The sequence below is a fragment of the Asparagus officinalis genome, chromosome 2 (genome assembly GCF_001876935.1).
Source record: "Asparagus officinalis chromosome 2, Aspof.V1, whole genome shotgun sequence".
NCBI lineage: Eukaryota > Viridiplantae > Streptophyta > Magnoliopsida > Asparagales > Asparagaceae > Asparagus > Asparagus officinalis.
In genome coordinates, this window is record NC_033795.1 from 9144416 (window position 1) to 9166247 (window position 21832).

At 36.3% G+C, this 21832-nt stretch overlaps 1 protein-coding gene and 1 pseudogene across 1 annotated transcript; one reads left to right on the top strand and one right to left on the bottom strand.

Moving 5' to 3' along the window:
- Positions 1108-2092, top strand: LOC109830799 (annotated as a pseudogene).
- LOC109830800 (leucine-rich repeat receptor-like serine/threonine-protein kinase BAM3) lies at positions 4064-10203 on the bottom strand. Its single transcript, XM_020398165.1, has 4 exons — positions 10121-10203; positions 9825-10074; positions 9588-9731; positions 4064-4579 (listed from the first exon to the last, which is right to left on the bottom strand). Exons 1-4 carry the CDS (start codon positions 10201-10203, stop codon positions 4064-4066), a joined length of 993 nt encoding a protein of 330 aa, XP_020253754.1.

Genomic DNA, 21832 nt, shown 5'->3' on the forward strand with positions numbered 1-21832 from the left:
AGTTGACTTTCCAGACTTTTAGTATTTTTCATGTATTATGTTTTTCCTATTTGTCATGTAATTTTCAATTCATGTTTTTATTTTCTATGTAATGGTCGTGGATTTAGTAATATCAATGTCTGTTTATTTTAGTCCGAATGCTTATTTTATATTAATACATTTAATAATATTATTTATATTGTATAACTTTTACTATTTTTATTATTTTTATATATTTAAAAAAAACAACTCATGTGTTTATTAAATCAATTCTTATTTCTATGTTTGCTTCAAATATGCAGTCCCCTCCATATCACTATTCACCCAAAAAATTCCTATTTTATCCTTCAAACTAACTAACTACTTTTAGATATTCCACTTATGTTCTATTTAATTATTAGTTTATAATTTTTATATATTTTTAAAATAAGTAAAAGAATTATTAAATTGAGAGAAATTGAAATGGAGTTGGAAATGGAGAAGTGTGTTTGGAGTTGCAAAGCTCTATTTTAACATATTCCTTAGAATATGCTACAGTGGGGACTGCAAAATGCAGTCAATGGTTGGAACTGCTCTTAGGGGAGAGAAAGGGATCATGCAACTATAGTTAGACAATTCTAAGTATTGAATGGAAGTTGAAAAGTTGAAAAGTCTTAAAAGTTGCCAAGTGGTGATTTAAGGCTTTACTTTAGTATATGAGTAGTGCTATATCCGGGCGATGCTGCGAGAGTTTTATTTTAGGATTAATTAAGGGGAAAATTGCTTGGAGAAACCAAATAAAGTTAGGCTATGCATCCCCACCCCAAGTCTAAAAACCATAACCAAAAAGCACTAAAAATGAAAAAGAAGTGCAACCAAACCCCAAAACTCACAGCCCAAGAAAACATTCCCAAATTACCCTTCTTCTTCCCCATTTAAAACCCAATCCCTTTCTCCTCCTAATCTGGCCCAAGGTCTCCCCCCACCGCCTCTCCCTCCCCTACCACCGCCGACGTGCCCAAGGTCCTCCTGATCTGGCCCAAGGTCCTCCTGATCTGGTCTTCTATGGTCCGAGGACCGAGTTGCCGTCGAGGGCAACGCCGGAGTCGTTCACGGTGGCCATCTTGAAGGGTCTCGTTCCCGACAAATATGGCGTATAAATTGCACGAGGTGCGCAGGCTCTTCGAGATGGCGAGGTTACCGAACCCTTCCGGTGTTCCCGACGCGCGTCGTTTCAAGATGGCACTTGAAGGATGCAGAGCAATCGCTCTATGGAGCTGCGAGGAATTGGAGTCCGAGTGGCTGATTCTGCTCGAAGAAATCATCAAGAAGCCGATTGTTCCGGTCGGCCTGCTGCCGCCATCGGTGGACGAACGAAACGAGAATGCGAATGAATCTGAAGTTGAAATAATGGAATGGCTCGGCAAGCAGAGGTCGAAGTCTGTGGTTTACGTCGCTCTCGGGACCGAGGTGGCTATTAACACCGAGTCGCTGCACGAGCTGGCGCTAGGACTTGAAACGGCGGAACTGCCCTTTGTTTGGGGGCTCAGAAAGCCTTTCGGCTTGAGTCCAGATGGTGAGATTCTACCAGAAGGGTTTGAAGATAGGACCAAGGACTTTGGGCTAGTTGTTAAGGGTTGGGCGCCACAAGTGAAGATATTGGCTCATTAGTCGGTCGGAGGATTCTTGACGCATTGCGGGTGAAGTTCGATCATCGAAGGTCTTCAGTCTGGACACCCGCTTGTTCTGCTGCCCGTGGATTTGGACCAAGGTTTGAATGCGAGGTTGATGGAGGAGAAAGGATTTGGGGTCGAGGTTGAGAGGAACGAAGAAGATGGATGTTTCAATAAAAAAGATGTGGCCAAGGCCCTTAGGTTGGTGATGGTGGATGAAGAGGGAGAGAGTTACAGGAAGAGAGCTCAGAAGATGATGGAGGTTGTTCGGGACAAGGAACGGCAAGACAAGAACGTGGATGGCTTCATTCAGTTTCTTGCAACTAATCGTAGCTTAGAAGCCTGAGTTGTAGAGAGCCTCCATAACTTATTACCAACCACATCTCTTCACTCAATAAACCCCATGAATGATATTGTTTGTTTTTCACATCCTCCGCCAGAATATTTTTTGTACTTTGGATGTTGTATGTGATATTTGTTATTTATACGTGACATTTGGGTGTTTTATGTGATATTTGGGTGTTGTATGTGATATTTATGTGTTGCTTGTGATATTTGTTATTTATACGAGATATTTGAGTATTGTATGTGATATTTGGCTGTAATTTATGACATTTGGGTGTTGTATATGATTTTTGGGTGCTGTATGTGATATTTATGTGTTACTTGTGATATTTGTTGTTTATACGTGATATTTGGGTGTTGTATGTGATATATGACTAAAGTTTGTGATATTTCGATGTTGCTTGTGATATTTGCTGTTTACACGTGATATTTGGGTATTGTATGTGATTGTTAGATGTAATTTGTGATATTTGGGTGTTGTTTGTGACATTTGCTGTTTATACGTGACATTTGGGCGTTGTATTTTATTTTTGTCTGTAATTTGTGACATTTGGGTGTTGTATATGATATTTGTGACATTTGGGTGTTGTTTAAGGTGAAGGTGAAGGTGAAGAGGAGTGTCAAAGTATTTGAGTTTGAGTTGAAGGTGAAGAGGAGTGTCAGAGTATTTGAGTTTGAGTTGAAGGGGAAGAGGAGTGTCAGAGTATTTGAAGGACGAGTTATTTATTCCTAGGTCTTGGTGGGAAAAGAAGAATAAGGGGATGATGATGAAGGAGGATGTGGAATGACTCTATTAGATCTAAATATCACATACAATAAATTATAGTCATGTGTCACGTATAAACAAATTACAACCATGTGACAAATAAGCACATTCACTATCAACAAATTACAGCCAAATATCACATACAACACCCAAATTTAACGTATAAACAGCAAATGTCACAAGCAACACACAAATGTCACATACAATACCCAAATATCACATACAACACCCAAATATCACATAAAACACCCAAATGTCACGTATAAATAACAAATATCACATACAACATCCAAAGTACAAAAAATATTCTGGCGGAGGATGTGAAAAACAAACAATATCATTCATGGGGTTTATTGAGTGAAGAGATGTGGTTGGTAATAAGTTATGGAGGCTCTCTACAACTCAGGCTTCTAAGCTACGATTAGTTGCAAGAAACTGAATGAAGCCATCCACGTTCTTGTCTTGCCGTTCCTTGTCCCGAACAACCTCCATCATCTTCTGAGCTCTCTTCCTGTAACTCTCTCCCTCTTCATCCACCATCACCAACCTAAGGGCCTTGGCCACATCTTCTTTATTGAAACATCCATCTTCTTCGTTCCTCTCAACCTCGACCCCAAATCCTTTCTCCTCCATCAACCTCGCATTCAAACCTTGGTCCAAATCCACGGGCACTCCAACGATGATAATTTTGCCAAATTAGAAGGAATCTTTCCAGATAAAGAATTTCTACTGAGATCCAATGCAATTTGCAAAGAACCCAAGTTCCCAAGTTGGTCAGGTATGGTGCCTGACAAGTCATTCTGGCCTAAATCAAGCAAAAGAAGCCGATCCAGATTGCCGAGCTCAGTAGGTATCTTGCCTGTCAGCTTGTTTCCCGATAAATCGAGACTCTGTAACAATGTGATACCGCCAATCTGTGAAGGAATTGTCCCAGATATCAGATTACTGCTCAAATTCAGCCTGTAGAGCTGATCTAAATTCCCAAGCTCAGATGGAATTGTGCCTGGCAAGAAGTTGGAAGACAAGCCCAAATCCTGTAACTTGCTCATCTCACCAAACAAGCTGGGATATCTCCAGTGATGCTGTTTCCATCTATGTGCAAGTATTGAAGGCTTTCACATTGTCCCCAATCTGATGATAGTGTTCCTGTCAATTGATTCCCTGTGACATCCAAGTATATGAGTTGGGGGTGAATGCCAAATACTTCTGATATATCGCCTTTGAACTGGTTCCCCTCTAACCGAACTCGTATCAAGTCACCACAATTGCGCAAGCAGTCAGGCGGATGCCCTGAGAAGTTATTTATGTTAACTGTCAAGTACTAAAGTTTGAAGCCGCTGCAAAGAGTAGGTGGAAGCGGACCCGAGAAGCTATTGTTCGAAAAGCTTGCAGTAACCAAGAGCCCATGCTTACCGAGATCTTGAGGCAGAGCCCCTGTGAAATTGTTGGTAAATACCTGAAGAGTTTGAAGGTTTTCAAGCTGGGAAATTGTGCTGGGCAGCTCCCCTTCTAATTGGTTGGTGTTTACATCTAGATAGCCCAATGAAGTCATGTTTCCAATCTCAGGCGGAATTTTGCCTGTGAGATTGTTGGAGAACAAGCCCAATGATGTGAGGTTAGTAAGCTTCCCAAGCTCAGCTGGGATCGGACCCCACAATGAGTTGTTTGAGAAATCCAATTCCAGCAAATTGATCACCGTGAATGACTCCGGCGTTGCCCTCGACGGCAACTCGGTCCTCGAACCATAGAAGACCAGATCAGGAGGACCTTGGGCCAGATCAGAAGGACCTTGGGCACGTCGGCGGTGGTAGGGGAGGGAGAGGCGGTGGGGGGAGACCTTGGGCCAGATTAGGAGGAGAAAGGGATTGGGTTTTAAATGGGGAAGAAGAAGGGTAATTTGGGAATGTTTTCTTGGGCTGTGAGTTTTGGGGTTTGGTTGCACTTCTTTTTCATTTTTAGGGCTTTTTGGTTATGGTTTTTAGACTTGGGGTGTGGATGTATAGCCCAACTTTATTTGGTTTCTCCAAGCAATTTTCCCTTAATTAAGTTATTAGTTTTATTTAGAAATATGTATTGATTGTTAGACAATTCTAAGTATTGAATGAAAGTTGAAAAGTTAAAAGCCTTAAAAGTTGCCAAGTGGTGATTTAAGGCTTTACTTTAGTATACGAGTAGTGCTATATCCGGGCGATGCTGCGAGAGTTTTTCTAGCTAGCTGTAATTTTTCTCTTAAAAAATGTTTTTTAGTCATTACTACTTGACCTATGCTTCAAATTTATTAAACATATTATAAAATTGTTTCATCTGTACAATACATGGGACTTGGTTTAAACTTAGATTGTACCATTATAATTTAGTATTTTTATTTTGAGAGTTATGCTTTATTTTTACTCTACAAGTTGTACATTAGATTTAGAAATATTATTTAAACGATAGTTATAAAATTAATCAGATAACATGCTAATACTTTTTAGATACAACATTCTTGCATAAGATATGCATGAGTATTAGATGTTTCTTTTGCATTATTTTCATACTCATTCAAAGTGAACTAGGAAAACTAAATATCATGCCCGTTAAAGTCTTTTACCTTCAGCCTATTTTATGAGTATTTTAAATAAAAACCAAAATACTCTGAATAAGTAATTAACATAAGTAATAAACATTATAGCAACAGTTAATAAACTAAAGCACTTAGATGCCGGACAATAAGAACAATGATATAGGAGATTATATGTGCTTCTATTTACAATAATTTACTAAATGTAATAATATAGTAAAAGTAAGAAACAATTAGAAAAAGTTACATAAATTGTTACTCCGTCTAGGTGCTTGTACTTTAAACAACAAATCAGTTTGTACTCCCATCCTTCACTTGCTCCAAAGTTGATCTAGCTCAATTAAACTGCTTTAAAAAAAACAAAACAAAATTAGTGACAATACAACAAAAATCCTCTAACTCACAAGTCAAAATTGAAGCAGAGCAAGACATTTAAAAGAATACCGTATCCAACAAATCCCAGAAGGATTTTCTCTATAAAACATTCAACGATTCATCGTTCCACTCTGTAATCAGTTGAAGTTTATAAATAGAAACAGAGAACTAAATATAGAAGCTTGTAGGTCAATTTGGCAAACAAAATTGAGTGCCAAATGCGAACACCAAAAAGGATTGAATCATTGAAATAATAGAGAATGAAGCTAGTATAACCCAGTTTAATTAGCTCATTAAGTTAGAAAAATCAATAGATTGCACGATAAATTAAGCAAAACAGATAGAGATGTTTATTAGAAGAAAGTAATGGAAGCAAAAAGAGGGTGACTATTAAATTTAGTGGGAGAAATGACAGATGATGAAGAAAGTTGTGGATAAAATAATGAATGATAAATATATAGGACGGGAAACGAACAGCCAAAACGTGTACTATACGTGACGGTGGAAAGAAAGATAATGGCGTTTCTAGATTATGCTTTCAGAAAGTTCAGTTGTTAGTTAATCATTAATCATAGTGAATTTAAGGGTAAAAGATATAAAAATATAAAGTTCTAGATTACTTTGTCTTGAGAAGGATATATATTTAGAACGCTTTAGTTAGAATAAATTGAATCGGAAAGGGTTTAGTTGGAATGAATTAATTGAAAAGACACGAGCTTTAACTCATGCGTTTTAATAAGAGAAACAACCGTTTAAGTAGCTAATAGAAATTAAAACAGTATCAATTGTTAATTACAGGAAAGATTAATTATCAAGTCCCTTAACTTTTTCCACATGTACCGCCGGGGCCTTGTTTTAGTATATTAGATAGATATAGATTTGATAATATACACAACATATTTAACATCCATAAACATTTTAAAATTAATCATAACTAAGATTGAATAGTTTTATAACGTTACCAATAATTAGTGTTAGAAAATAATATTGAATTCAATTTAAATCTGATACTAGCAAAAACCAAATGAATGTGAGACATCATAATATGTTGGGCCTGTTTGGTATTGCTTTTTTTTAGGGTGCTTTTGTTTATTTTCTAAGAAGCACCCAATAATGACGTTCAGCGAAAACCTTCTTTCCATACTTATTAAAGCTACTATTGCTTTTTAAGAGGGTGCTTATAGAAGTAATTTGAGGTTGCTTTTAAAAGTAGTTTTTGTATGTTTAGTTTTTATACCATGCATAATGTTTATCTTTTAACAATCATCGTTAAGTACAATTCTGAATTCTCCTAAACGCCTTAGCTATTTTTTAAGTAGTTTGAAATTTGATTACCAGATTGCTGTTTTCAGCAACGTATATAAGTTGTTTCTATAAGCTGCTTTTATAAACAACTTATTTTAAGCTTTAGTAATATCAAACTGGCCTGAAGGGTAGTGATCCTAGACTATACGTTCAAAACTATTCCTATGCTACTACAAACAAAGATTGTGAGGGTCCATTATGGCTCATCGATTTAATAACAATCCAAGTGGAAGGACCCTGCACTCTTCTGTCTAATAGTATAACTAATAGTAGTTTAGAGACTGTACTTTAGTTAAAATTGTCCATCTAGTCTATCGATATTGTCATATTAACTTCCTTTTCTAGTTCATAACTTGTACACTGGCGAGAAAATTGATTTTGACACTTTTAGTTAGCTTTATGTTCAATTTTGGTTCCGGGCCTGTTACGCCGCAGCAAGAATGAGAAATCTACAAGCAGTCTCTCTGGCCAATGGAAACTTATTTTTCATTGGTTCTATTTTTTTTTTCTTTTTGTTTTTACTACGCTAGATGAGAGAATGATCAGACATGCATGTAGTTGATAGCTCGCTCTTGACTTCTAAAATATGGCAGTTTTCTTGAGCTGAGAAAGTCAAGGATTTTATTAGCATGAGTTTCTCATCATAGTGACTTGATCTATTAAATAATTATTTCATTGGTCAAAATTAGAAAGCTAGAAACGGTAAGAGTCTTCCTTAAAATAATAATAACGAGAAAAAAAGGAGGTAAGAGTCTCTGCCTCAGAGGTGAAGACGGCTTGATCGAATCAGAATCAGTAGCTATCAGAATCGTTATTAATCCACTGTCATATTGGAGCAAATAACTGAACTCAAATCACAGACATTTGATATGAAAATTTCAATTGTTAGTAATAACGTACACATAAAAATAATGCAGTATATATTAATGTGTGCACCAGGCTGTGATACATTTTTTAAGGGATTAGGATCATATATCAGCTAATTAATTTATGTACAATTCAACTATTCAAGAGCGCATCATAGCGTGTGCAATCTCCAAATGAGTCGACTCGCCATGTTTTCTGGGTTGCCCATTTGCTCGGCTAGTGTTGAGTGTTTTATATATTAAATTCACAAGTTGAAAATTTGAAAGACAAGATTTTTCAATTAGTTATGGTTCAGAGTCTCATTAATTCCTAGGGAATGGAGGCCCCTCCTTCTGACGTAATGAAAATAAACTTTGATGGGGTTGTACTCGCAGATTGAGGAGCAATTGGAGTGGCGATAGTAGCTCTTGATCATAGAGGTGAGTTTTATGCAACTTTATCCAATGTAATTCCCTCTCCAGGTAGTGCTGAACACGCAGAGTATAAAGTAGCATGGGAAGCGGTTCATTTTGCTGCAGGTTCCAGGTTTAAAACGGTGATTTTTGAAGGAGATGCTGAGGGTGTTTATCATTGATTTCCAGCAAGAAAAAGAACCTCTTTTCTCCTTACGGTCATCTTGTGGAGGACATCTATAGGCAATGTAAGTAATTTTCAACATGGAAGTTTAAGGCAGTAAGGCGTCGAGGCAACGTTGTGACTCGTCGTCGAGGCAACGTTGTGACTCGTTGTCTGGCGTGCAATGCTCAAAACTATTCGAATGATGATGGGTATATGGTATGGATTGAAGATCCCCTTTATTCCTGCAGCAATCCCTTGTTGGGCTCTGATACCACTTGTTGTGTGTGACGGCTAAACGTAGGGGTGCCGAGAACAAACACAAACGCCGAGAGAGAAAGACACACACGACCAAAATAATAGCACGAACACAAACAAATAAATTTTACGTGGTTCGGCAAGTTGTCTGCGTCTATGGGGCAAAAAAGGGATGAGTTTTCACTAATAGAGAAGAAGAGTACAAATTAAGATTACAAAATCACTCAAACTCACCAATTAATCTCACAAACAAAGCTCACAATCTCTCAAACAAAACCCTAACCAATAGCTCAGAAAAACTCTCTTTTCTGTGCTCAAAACAAACCCTTGACTGCTCTAAAGAAACCCTAAAACGTGGTTGCTATATATCGAATAGCAATCCCAAGCAGAACAGGAAACCACAATCAGGCCCTAACCCGACTGGCGGTCGACCGTCAAAATTGTCGTGGTCGACCGGACAGAACGTCAGAAATAAAAAAATGCATTACAAGGTCCGCGGTCGACCGTACTTGACGTCGTGGTCGACCGGCAAGCACCTAAAGCTCTGTCTGCTCCAAAAATCCTATTCTTCTTCAATGTTTTTGTTGTTTCTACAATTCTCCACATCGGCGAAGTTTTTCCAAAACTGAGCCGACACCAACCAAACCAAATGTTTCACTTGTTGTGTCTTGTACGAAGTAGAATAAATCCACGACAACGGACTCAATCCACAACAAGTCAAGACCCAAACGAGAATGCGAACAAACTCCAAATGTCGATATCAACTCACCAAATCGGTTGTATCATAAAAAGACTGCCTACGTATCATCTTGCCTAAGGAATCAAGCCTTCACGTAGTTCACCAAATGGTCTCCAAAGGCCCTCAATCAATGAGAATAGTTTTCAACCCTTCTCCAACATCACCAACAAATCTGTAACTAATAACTCTCCCAATGGCCCCAAAATGTAACGAACCGAACACCTCCACCTGAGATGAACCAACGGCCATAGCCAAATCTGAACTGTATCCACTAGCTACACTCGAATCAACTAACTCATCATCTGCATCCACATCAACATGATCCTCAATCTGTGTTACCTCAGCTGGAATCCCAAATGATGCAGAATGATCTGGAGAACGTGGAGTAATCTCCACCCAACGTGGAGTAGCATCACTCTCTACCTGCTGTGATATCCCAATGATCTGTCCAATACTCTCCACCTGTCGAGAGCTAAATATGACATACCTGCTCAGAACAATATCAGAGTCCAATACCTGATAGCCAAACATGACTCTGAATCCCAAATATGCACTCGAATCAAATCTCACATCCTGGATGTAACAATATGTTGGGCGACCAAATATTCGAAGCAACCTAAAATCTGAAGCAGCTCCACCAGATCCAAATACTATAATCACGGTAGACGACAACCTGTAAATAAGATGACTTCAATATGTCAAAGCCTCAGTAACAAAACTCCTCTGCAATCCACTGCTTGACATCAAACAATGATTCTCCTCCAGCAAGGAACGACTCATCAAATCTGCCACCCCATCTCATTGCCCTAATGTTTCCTTTTTAATGAAGTGTCTCAAACTGCCGTGAGCTAGACACAAATGCAGAAAAGAACCCTACCAAAATCAGAACGATGTATTACCTTTTTGCCAATACACTTCTACCACCTGTTGTTGACTATTAGGACTTTACTCCAACGGGACTTGGTTGCAAACCATAAATGTCTAGAATAGTCTCCAACACAGGAAACCAAATACATATTACCTCCTAATGATGCCTCCTTGGAAGGCCCCCAAACGCCTATGTGAACTCCATCTAGAAGGTGTTGGTCTCTTTGTTTTGATGATATTTAACAAATAATTTATCACTAATGTTGTTTGTCTAGTATTTATGTTTATTTATTTATTATAGATAAATAACAAGTTGGAGGATGGATGGAATTGCGCATTCACGATCATATCCAATGGAGGTTGGCGGAATTGTGGAGTGAAACCTACGCAATTCAAAGTTAAAGATTCAAGTTCAAGCTTCATCCGTAAGTGTACCAAGATAGAGCTTCGTTGAAGATCACAAGCTTGGGTAAATTTAGAAAACATATTTTTGTTTCATACTTACATGCATATATATGATTTTATCAATATCAATTTTATTTAGTATAATGAAATCATATTTTCTTTTGAAATGTTTGCAAAATATGTAATTTTATGAAAATATTGTTTTATTGGTTTATGGACTTAATATCAATCATATACATCTTTCTTCAAGTCTATAAAATTATTTTGTAATGTTTCAAAACATGGTTAAGCTAAAATGTCAAAACTCATATGTTTACATTTTTATGTTTTGGAGTATTTTACAAAATAATAATATTTCTTATTTGGGAGATCCTTTTTGAAAACCAGTTTTTGTAGCATGTTTATTATCATGTCTATAATCATTTCCAAAAGTTTTACATTTTTCTGAATTTGTTTGATATTTTTAAACAGGGTTTCAAAATTAGAAAATAGTTTTTTGCATGTATCTGTTTGCGGTCGACCGCCACGGTCGACCGCCTTGAGTCCAGAGACTCAGTAGGTTTTTTGATGGCTCGCGGTCGACCGTGACGGTTGACCAGATGTAGTCCAGAGAGTTTTGCGGTCGACCGTCGCGGTTGATCGTCTGTTATCCAGAGCCCTTTCTTTGTTTCTGTGCTGCTCGCGGTCGACCGCGAGTTTCCCACGGTCGATTGCCGAACTATCCGTTGGACTCCAATGACTATTTTCAGCTGTGTTTTTCTAGGGGTTTTGTTGTCTTTTTAGTGGGGTTTTTGCTTAAGTTTTGAGTGGGTATAAATACCCCATTGTCTTCAGCTCTCCTACTAACTTAGAGAGTGTTTTTAAAGAAGTTTGAAAGTGTTTTAACAAGGGTTTTAGTTTGGTTTAAGTGTGTTTAAAAAGCTTTTAAGCAATTGAGAGTTTATTTTATGAAAACAATTTCACAAGAGCTTGAGGAAGATCATCCATCGGTGTTTGAGCATCCAACTCTTCTACCTCTCTCTCTTGATCTATTGAGAAGTTTTTTAAACTCTATTTCTAGCTTTATACCTATTTGTTTGATTATCATTTTATTAAAGCTAGTTTTATATTGAGTTTAGATTTGATTTTACTCATTGTTTACACCCACCCACCTGAGCTTATTGTATTTACATTCATAGTATAATTTAGGTTGTGGGATTGGAACATTGAGTTGTGCTTAATTGAGTTCTCATCCATTGTAGCTAACAACTATTATTGTATTCGTGCTTAATTGTGAGATTCACTTTGTAATACACTTGTACACTAAGAGAAGTGTGTGGTGTGAGTCGGGGATCATCCCAAGAGGAGTGGGGTAGGTAACATACCTAGAGAGAGGTTGTAATTCCTAACACTTGAGGAAGACACGTCTGTGACCAACACTTAACAGGGTGTAGAGTAGAATTGCAAGATTGTTGATTGTAAAGTTTTCGGTTAGCTAGAAAACCGAGTGTGAGGTGTAAACGTTATTCAGGTAAGCGTAAAAAACACGGTTGTGATAGTAGAGATCTCCTCGAGGTGAGGAGCGGAGACGTAGGTCAAGTGGTTAGACCGAACTCCGTAATCATATTGTTTTGTTTGTGATTACATTGGCGTACTTATTTTTATGTTCATATCTTATATTACCTTTGTATATTTCTTGTTGATTATATTGCCCACTATCTAGTTTAGATTGTTTATCCTTATGTTAGTTTATATATATATCCTTGCATATATCTCATAGTATATCTCTTTGCTAGGATATATCTATTTGTTCATATTGCTTATCCTAGCTCATTTATCTTATTGTATTTCATACTTGCTAGGATAACTTATTAATTAATTTTAATTAGAATAAAATCGGATTAGATTAGCATAAGACCCTAATCATCCCCCCTCTAGGGTCTAACAGAAAGCCCTTCGCTCGGTGAATAGAAGTGTCAAACTTCACCTCGGTCTTCTTGTTCACACCAACATGTTTATAGGACTTCAATCTGCAGGTCAAATCACTTCTCACCAATCCATGCACGACATTAAAACTCGAATATCTCAGCCTCAAATCCCATAGTCTAGCCAAAACAAATGAAGTCGTCAGCTCTCCACCAGTCATTGTGCTTTCAATCAAATAGTACAAATTATTCCTTCTGACGCCCTTCATCACAATCATGGACCCTAATGTGACCTTCAGAGATTCATCCTCTAAGATCACCCTATAGCCTGATGTCTCCAAAACTCCAAGTGAAATGATGTTCTTCTTCAACTACGGAACGAACCTCACTTCCTTCAACTCCCGAATCACCCCATCACACATCCTAATCCGAACAGTACTAATACCACCAATAGGGTATTTATGATTATTACCCATGAGCACGACATCCCCTCTTTCCAACTCCTTACAGCTGGAGAATCAATTCCTCCTAGGGCAAATGTGGTATAAAGCACTCGAATCTAACATCCACTTCGTAGAGTCGGTAACACAAACTGACGGTAGTGCAGAATATGAATAGCCTGAAGAATCCGGATCTGAATTGTCGCCACTAGCATTGGCAACATTCACTTTTGAAACTTGTATAGCTTTCCTCTAATTCTTCCCGGCTCGATATTTTAACTTAGGCATTCAGACTTTCAATGTCCATCTTCTTTGCAAAAGGCATATTGATTCCTACCAACTGAAGGATGTGCTCATCTAGACTGCAACTTCCTACTTTGATTTAGACTCTTTCCTCTTACGACTAATGCCTCCGCTACTATATCAATTAAAGACTCATTGTCTTTCTTCCTAAGCTGATAATTCACAAGAGCAACGGTAACCTCACTATACGAAAGAGATGTTTTCCCATTAATAAGAGTAAGAACGAATATCTCATATTCCTTATTAGGCAAGGAACTCAACAACAACAACGTTTTATCCTCATCTTCAATCATAACATCCACATTCGTCAAATCCGTAAGAAGCTTCGTGTAGTGGTTCATGTGATCACCAATAAGGGTCTCCTTCTTCAATTGGAAGCGATAAAGCCTTCTCTTCAAATGTAAGCGGTTTTTCACACTCTTTGTCAAATACTTGCCCTTTAGGATCTCCCAAATTTTCTTTACCGAAGTCTTATTTATCACATCATATTTCAAATCTTGTGTTAGATAAGACCTAATCACACCACACGTCGTTTGATTTATTTTTTTCCAAACCTTTTCCTCAATGTCGTCCGGTTTCCCATCCAACTCCAAAGTATCCTTCAAATTTTGCGCGTTGAGCGCATTCAAGACTTTACATCTCCAAAGACCAAAATTGTTAGTGCTGTTAAATTTCTCTACATCTATCTTCATAGAGTGAATACTCAAACTTTGGACGGTCTTCACGTCAGAAGTACCCTCCACAACTCTTTCTTTCTCGGCCATCTTTCTCAAAGCACTAATAACCAATGAGGAACAACTGAAGAATAGATCCAAACTAAAAAAAGAGAGATTTTTATCTCCAACTTAAACCCTAACAAGAGCCTCCGAAAGATCTCACCCTCACACGATGATAGACAAGATCCACAATAGTAAAAATCCCACATTTATCACCAACTGAAACCCTAGATGAGCTTTCAAAGTGATCTACTCATCCACTTAATCTCAAGCGTAGCCTGAAGCTCTGATACCAATTGTTGTGCGTGGCGACCAAACGTAGGGGTGCCGATAACAAACACAAACGCCGAGAGAGAAAGACACACACGGCTAAAATAACAACACGAACACAAACAAACGAATTTTACGTGGTTCGGCAAGTTGCCTACGTCCACGGGGCAAAAAGGGGGTGTGTTTTCACTAATAGAGAAGAAGAGTACAAATTGAGATTAGAAAATCACTCAAACTCACCAATTAATCTCACAAACAAAGCTCTCAATCTCTCAAACAAAACCTTAACTAATAGCTCAGAAAAACTCTCTTTTTGTGCTCAAAACAAACCCTCGACTGCTCCAAAGAAACGCTAAAACATGGTTGCTATTTACATCAAACAGCAATCCCAAACAGAACAGGAAAACGCAATCAGGCTCAAACCCGACTAGCGGTCGACCATCAAAATCGTCGCGGTCGACCGGACAGAATGACAGAAACCAAAAAAATGCTATACAGGGTCTGCGGTCGATCGCACTTGACGTCGCGGTCGATTGGGCAGAAAATCGAAAAAACCCTGTAGTGTGCACGTTTCTGATCAACCGCCTCAAAGCTTACGATCGACTGGCAATCACCTAAAGCTCTGTCTGCTCCAAAATCCTGTTCTTCTCCAATATTTTCGCCGTTTCTATATCCCTTATGTTAGACATGAATGTTTGCAAAGTTAATTAATTGTTTTTTCTTTTGTTTATCAAATAAAAAAAAGAGGAGGGCATCATAGTATGGAGCGTATGAAATCTTATCTAGACGACAAAAATATCTACAATACGCATGGTTGTGTTTTATTAAAAAAAACATTATTCATTGTTCTAATAAATAATTTTGATAGTCCACCACTACGTAAGAGAGAATAATGAAGTATAATATAAACAACGGTAAATTAGGACTATCTCCACATATATACATATGGAGATATATATATGTATATATATGGAGTATGTATGTATATGTTGGTGTGTGTATATGTATATATATATCACCTAAAAAGAAAAAGAAAAAGAAAAAGAAAAAGAAGAGACGTCATCTTATTAAAGTACAATAAGAACCCTCTCATGTGAGACTAGGGGTGTCCAAAAAGCCCGCCGGCCCGGGCCCGGCCCGAAATAGTAAATTTTTTTTATTTTTTTTATTTTTTATATTTTTATATGTATTATATATGTATAATATATGTATATATAAATATATATAATATGTATATATAATATATTTTTATATAGGGAGAAGTGTTCCTAAGGTGACGTCTTAGATAATCATCTAAGGATGCGGTCTAAAATCACATGATTAAGCTATATTGTGGATGATCCATTCCGTTAAACTTGATCTACATATTCTAAAATCCTAACACACCAAGTTTGAGGTGAACCCGTCATCGTTTGACCCTTCATCCACTCGTATCAATTTTAACGGTTTCGAATGAATAGAACTTTTCACATGGCTCGACGGAGAGTCAAACGACGACGAGTTCATCCTAAACTTGGTATGTTAGGATTTTAGAATATATAGATCAAGTTCAACGAAGCGGATCATCCACAATGTAGCTCAATCATGTGATTTTAAGCCACGTCCTTAGATGATTATCTAAGGCATCACCTTAAGAACATTTTTTCCTTTTATATATGTATAATATATGTATATATATAATATATGTATATATAATATATTTCTATATATGTATAATATGTCATATGTGTGTATATATGTACTCTCTCTTAGTATATAAGTATATATAAGTATACTCTCTCTTATATAAGTATATATATGTATAAGTATATATAAGTATACTTTCTCTTATATAAGTATATATAAGAATACTCTCTCTTATATATGTATAATGTATGTATGTATGTATGTATATACTCTCTCTCTTAGTAGATATGTATATATATAATTATACTCTCTCTTATATATGTATACTCTCTCTTATATAAGTATATATAAGTATACACTCTCTTATATATGTATAATATATATATATATATATATATATACTAATATACTCTCTCTCTTAGTATATATGTATATATAAGAATTCCAAAATAAATTTATACTTATAATTTGTAAATGATTTATTAATTATTAATAAATAATTTATTTTTATAATTTTTTATTTATAATTTATATCATTTTAAGTGATTAATAAAATTATTATTTTTATTAAATTTTTTGTCTTTTTTGTATAATTTAAAATTTAAATAAAATTTAAAATTTTTGATAAAAAAATTTATAAAAAAATAAACCGGGCCGGCCTGAACCCGGCCCGGTCGGGCCCGGCCCGGGCCCGGACCAGGCCCGGGGTACCTGGGTCCGGGTCCGGGCTCCGGTTTTGCTCGGCCCGGGCCCGGATTTTCGGGCCGGGCCGGCCCGGATGGACAGCCCTATGTGAGACTATATATAAATGAAAGAATTTGATTGAAAATACTAGATTATAAATGATTTTGACTGAAAATAGATTACTCGCTTTTTAATATCTAAAATTCATTTCTGACAAAAGAAAGACTTATCCTGTAGAGATCAGTCGAATGCATTAATTCTCAGTTGAGGTACTTAATTATAATGTTTTAATAAGTCAAAAACTTTCAGCCTTAAGAATTCATCAAACTGCAACTGAGCTCAAAGTCAACTCTACTGCATCCTCCTGATGCTGACCAGTGAGATTTCGTCAATTATGACGGTAAAAATTTAGTATTCTGAAGATTTAGGATGATTAATATGGAAATAATATTGCCCAAAATTCTCCAAAATTGGAATTTCGTCTTGCATATTGTTAAACGTTTCCTTCTAGCGTCAAAGAATCTTTTAATTTGACAAATAAGCACATAAGATATTTGCCATAAGTTCAAATGTGGCTGCTAAATCTTATTTTATAATTGCATTTAAAAATTTATTAATGAATAATATTATATAAATCTTCATTAACCTCATTATCATAATGGGTTCAAATAAGATCTCAGTGGTTTCAACATTTATATATTCTTGATTGATAGAATATCATTCAACAAGCCCATGTGAATTATCACATGCTTGCTTCAATGCAAATAAAAGCATACGTGCATTCATCAGGGGCTCTTTGGTTAAGCAAAAATTTGGCATTTGGTGTGGACTACAAGTTTTGAAATCAAAAAGTGAGTTTTGTATAATTTGGGATTCTACATTTGACTTTTGTCTCAAGAAAATTTTTAGAATGCTTAATCCCAAAAATGCAAAAAGTATCTAATTTTTAGAATTCGTCAATCCTTTTAATTGTAGAGAATTTGGAAAATCTCATAAAGGTGTATTGTTATACCCCTAAAAAATATTGAATATTAATCTCCATAGAGCAATTGACGGGTATCTTACACTATATCTAATACGACTAATTCAAGACGAAGATAATCTCTGCCTCAGCTCGGCCCACTGTTCAGCTGATATCTCGCGTAACCAAGACAAAATGTGGTACTACTTGGCCAACCCTTCAATTAATTCCACAAGCGACCCGACTCGACCCACTGTTTAGCCGACATCTTGCTAACCGAGTCAAAAGGTGGGGCTTGTCGTACAACCCGGCCAATCGCCCCAACGAATCACCCACACTCGGGCCATTGTATCAGCCGTCAATGTGTATGGTCGGCCATCAGCTGGACGGCTAAAAGAGTTGGTAGTTTTCTAGAACCCCGGGCCGACAGCCACCTGCCCTTGCATTAACAGTTCTAACAAAGTCATTATTGATCTAGTCCACAAAGTCTTATGACTTATCAGGCTACCATCAACACCAAGTAGCAGATGTCGCTTAACACTGACCACCTGGATGGCCCATTTTCGCCATCGCCCAACACCTGTTAGCTATCTGCTGACTCAGCTACCTAGTTGGACCCAGCGCAAGTTGCCTTCTTTCCCGTCTGATCCACTATAAAAAGTAGAGGAACTGCATGAGGTAAGTTTCTCTGGTCTTTTTTACACAACTAAGAGCTAACCCTATATTTCCCCACTCAAGATAATCTACTAACTTGATCGGTTGAAAACAACCGTCAACCGAAGAACTCAACTCCGTCCTTTTACGAGTTCTTTCTTGTGCAGGGAAGAGAAGTAAACCCCAGAGCCATACATCAGAAGCAGTTAGAGGACTTTAATCACTCAACAAACTTGCAAATTATCCTCTATTTGATAACTGACATCAACAGGTATGCTTACGTCTCTTTTTATACCATTGTATTTTTTTAGGAGGTAACCTCACCAAGGTAAGTATATTCATCTTTTTTTCTTTTTAAGAATATGTTATCTTATAATTTAGGTTTGAACCAAACAAGATATTACAAATTTTAGGATTTGTTTTCCTATAGTAATGTTGAACCAAGCTAAATATCAGAAATCTCAAAGCATGTATAAAACAGCCCCCAAGAGGAGTGATGTTAACAAAAGAGGAGCTTTGTCCCATAAATCATATAGATACACAACTAGTCAAAAGAGGTCCCATTAATGAGCAAGAGAGATTTAAAGGTTAAGATAGAAATGGTCAAATAGAAAATACACTAGTTATTGAAGGTTGCATAGGATCTGACACTAGTAGATTCATAAGCTGATTTATTTTATTTTATTTATTTATTTTTCTGATAATCCAATTTGAAATTAAAATTAAAATCGTGAGAGTCATATTGAAAACTTTTAACCGTCTAGATCATCATACGCTGGAAATTTTATAAAATATAAATAAAGACACTACAATAATGTAATATTCCTGATTAGGCCTAATTGAATATTGATGACAATAATAGTACGCGGATAATTCGATTCTAACGGCAAATTGGTGTACACAGATAATCCAATTCCAAGAACAAGCTGCATTAAGCTTGAAGTAAGTATTTGTAATTTTCACAAATCCTCTAGAAACTTTGGGAAATTTTACTAAAAAACCTCTGTATTTTGGGAATTTATCGTTTAGGGAGTTAAGAGGTAATTAAGATGATGATATGTCTAAAATACTCTTTTTAGAAAAAATAGGGGATGGAAAATAAGCCTATTGACGAATATTTTTTGCTGACTAGAGATAAAAATATCCATTTTTTATCACATGAGGAGCATGTTACATGTTAAACTTAATGGTGCCGATCATGCCGTCATTATAGGAAGTGAGGAAATGTTAGGGGGTTTTATGTAATTTACAACGTTCAGAAGGGTTTAGTGCAACACATGCAACGTGATGTTCATGGGAGTTTTCTAAAAATTAAAAAAAAAAGGGAATTAGAAGAAGAAGAGGAAGAGGATGAAAATATATTCCCATGTGTTAACTGTTCATATCAGTATTAATTTACCTTGAAATATGATAGATGTTGTTCAAATTAGCAGTAGTAATGTGTCAGTTTGCAGTGAACAAAGTTTTCTTACGTCGCGTGAGGGAGAAATTCATAGCATGATTTATATTGTTTTTATATATCATTGAAGTTATTCATAATTAAAACAACAAACTGGGACAATTGAAGATTGTGTTAGTAGCTTCTTATTAAATCATAGGGTAAATTACGTATAAATGCCCTACTGTTTATGCAATGTTGTACATAAATACCCTCATGAATGACCTGTAAATGACTAAAAATTTTAATGACCTGTAAATGACTAAATTTTTTCTAAAAGTTACAGTTTAGTATCCTGATTATGCAAATATGAGATTTCCCCCCTCAAATATTCTCAGGTGACACTCGCCTAATAATTTTCTTCCCATGCACGAAGAAATTCATAGCATGATTCATATTATTTTTATGTCATGTGAAAATATACCCATAATTAAACCATCTAATTGGGAAGGCGAAAAAAAGGAAAAGAACACAATTGAAGATTGTTTTATTAGTGTCTAAATAAATTCATATAACTTTCAATTTAAAAAAATATTATTATTCCCAACACTAGAAGCCCCTAAAATAGCCCAATATAAAAAGGAAAAATTGTGTCAAGACCTTGATTTTAAAATATGTAAATTTCATGTTAAGTCTAAGTCTTTATCTGTGAAGTTTGAGTCATTTCTTGTGAAGTTGAGGGAATTTCATATAAAGTTTATGTCATTTCATGTTAAATCTAAGTTATGTTCTGTGAAGTTCAAGCAATTGTGCGTTAAATCTAAGATATTTTGTGTTAAGTCTAAATCAGTTCGTGTTAAGTCTAAGTCATTTCATGTTAAGTCTAAGTCATTTTCTGTGAACTTCAAGCAATTTTGTGTTAAGTCTAAGTCATTCGTATTAAGTCTAAGTCATTTTCTGTGAAGTTCGCGCAATTGTGTATTAAGTCTAAGTCATTTCATGTGAATTTTAAAGCATTTTCTATAAAGTTTAAGTCATTTTGTATTAAGCCTAAGTCATTTACATATCGATAACAAGAAATGACTTAGAATTAACACAAAATGACTTAAACTTTATAGAAAATGCTTTAAAACTCAGAGTAAATGACTTAGACTTACCATGAAATGACCTAATATGAAATGACTTAAACTTCACAAAAAAATGACTTAAACTTAACATAAAATAACTTAGATTTAACACGAGATGACTTAGACTTAACACACAATTGCTTGAACTTTATAGAAAATCACTTAGACTTAACACACAATTACTCGAACTTCACAGAAAATAACTAAGACTTAATACGAAATGACTTAGACTTAACACACAATTGCTTGAACTTAACACGAGATGACTTAACTTCACAGATAAAGACTTAAACTTAACACAAAATTTGCACATTTTAAAACCAAAACTACCTCGCGGTGTGGTCTAATTACTCAAGATATTCTTCAATTAACTCAAAGAAAGCCAAAAATCTCCTTTTGAACATAAAACTAAAGTAACAATGTTCATTACTTAAAACCAGTTATGGAACTAATATATACTTATTTAAAAGAGTAACACATATAAAATCTTAATCTTGTATGCAATACATCAAATATTTGCTGGACATCAAAGACAATACTCAAATCAAGATCCATACATGATCTAGGGCACCCTATGGCCTACTTCCCTATCAAAATTGCTAATCTAAAAGCATCCAGTTTCATTACAGACATCCTGGACTTTGAAGTGAAAGCTGTAGAGATGAGTTGAGAGCAATCTCTAGAGAATATATCTCACAACAGATTATTGAGTTGAGGAAAGAACAGTCTCTTCTTGGCAGTGATCACAGAGTAGGATATCTTCTCATAGACATTGGAGGCAACGCTCGAGGTTGGTGGTGGCATAGGGGGAGGTGGAAGAAGGAGACAATAGGGCCGAAGCGTACACCCAAGGTCGGTGGTGACGGAGAGGGAGGCAGGAGAGGGAGATGGTGCGGTCAAAGGGTGCACTCGAGGTCGGTTGTGGTAAAGAGCGACGCAAGAGAGGGGGAAGTTAGTGTCGGAGGAAAAAAAGGAGGAAGAGGAGAAAGAGGAAAATTAGGGTTGGGAGAGAGGAGGAGAGAAGAGAAGGAAGGAGCAGCTATGAAGATTGAGATGAGGAGAGAAGAGAGAGGATGAAATAAGACATTTTTAGATT

Excerpts from the sequence above, each read along its gene's own strand:
- LOC109830800 (XM_020398165.1), bottom strand. The coding sequence starts at position 10,203 with ATGAGATGGGGTGGCAGATTTGATGAGTCGTTCCTTGCTGGAGGAGAA. Across the intron at positions 10,075-10,120 it reads AAGCAGTGGATTGCAGAGGA|GTTGTCGTCTACCGTGATTA; the intron begins GTTTTGTTACTG and ends TCTTATTTACAG. Across the intron at positions 9,732-9,824 it reads TCATTGGGATATCACAGCAG|ATTGAGGATCATGTTGATGT; the intron begins GTAGAGAGTGAT and ends GAGGTAACACAG.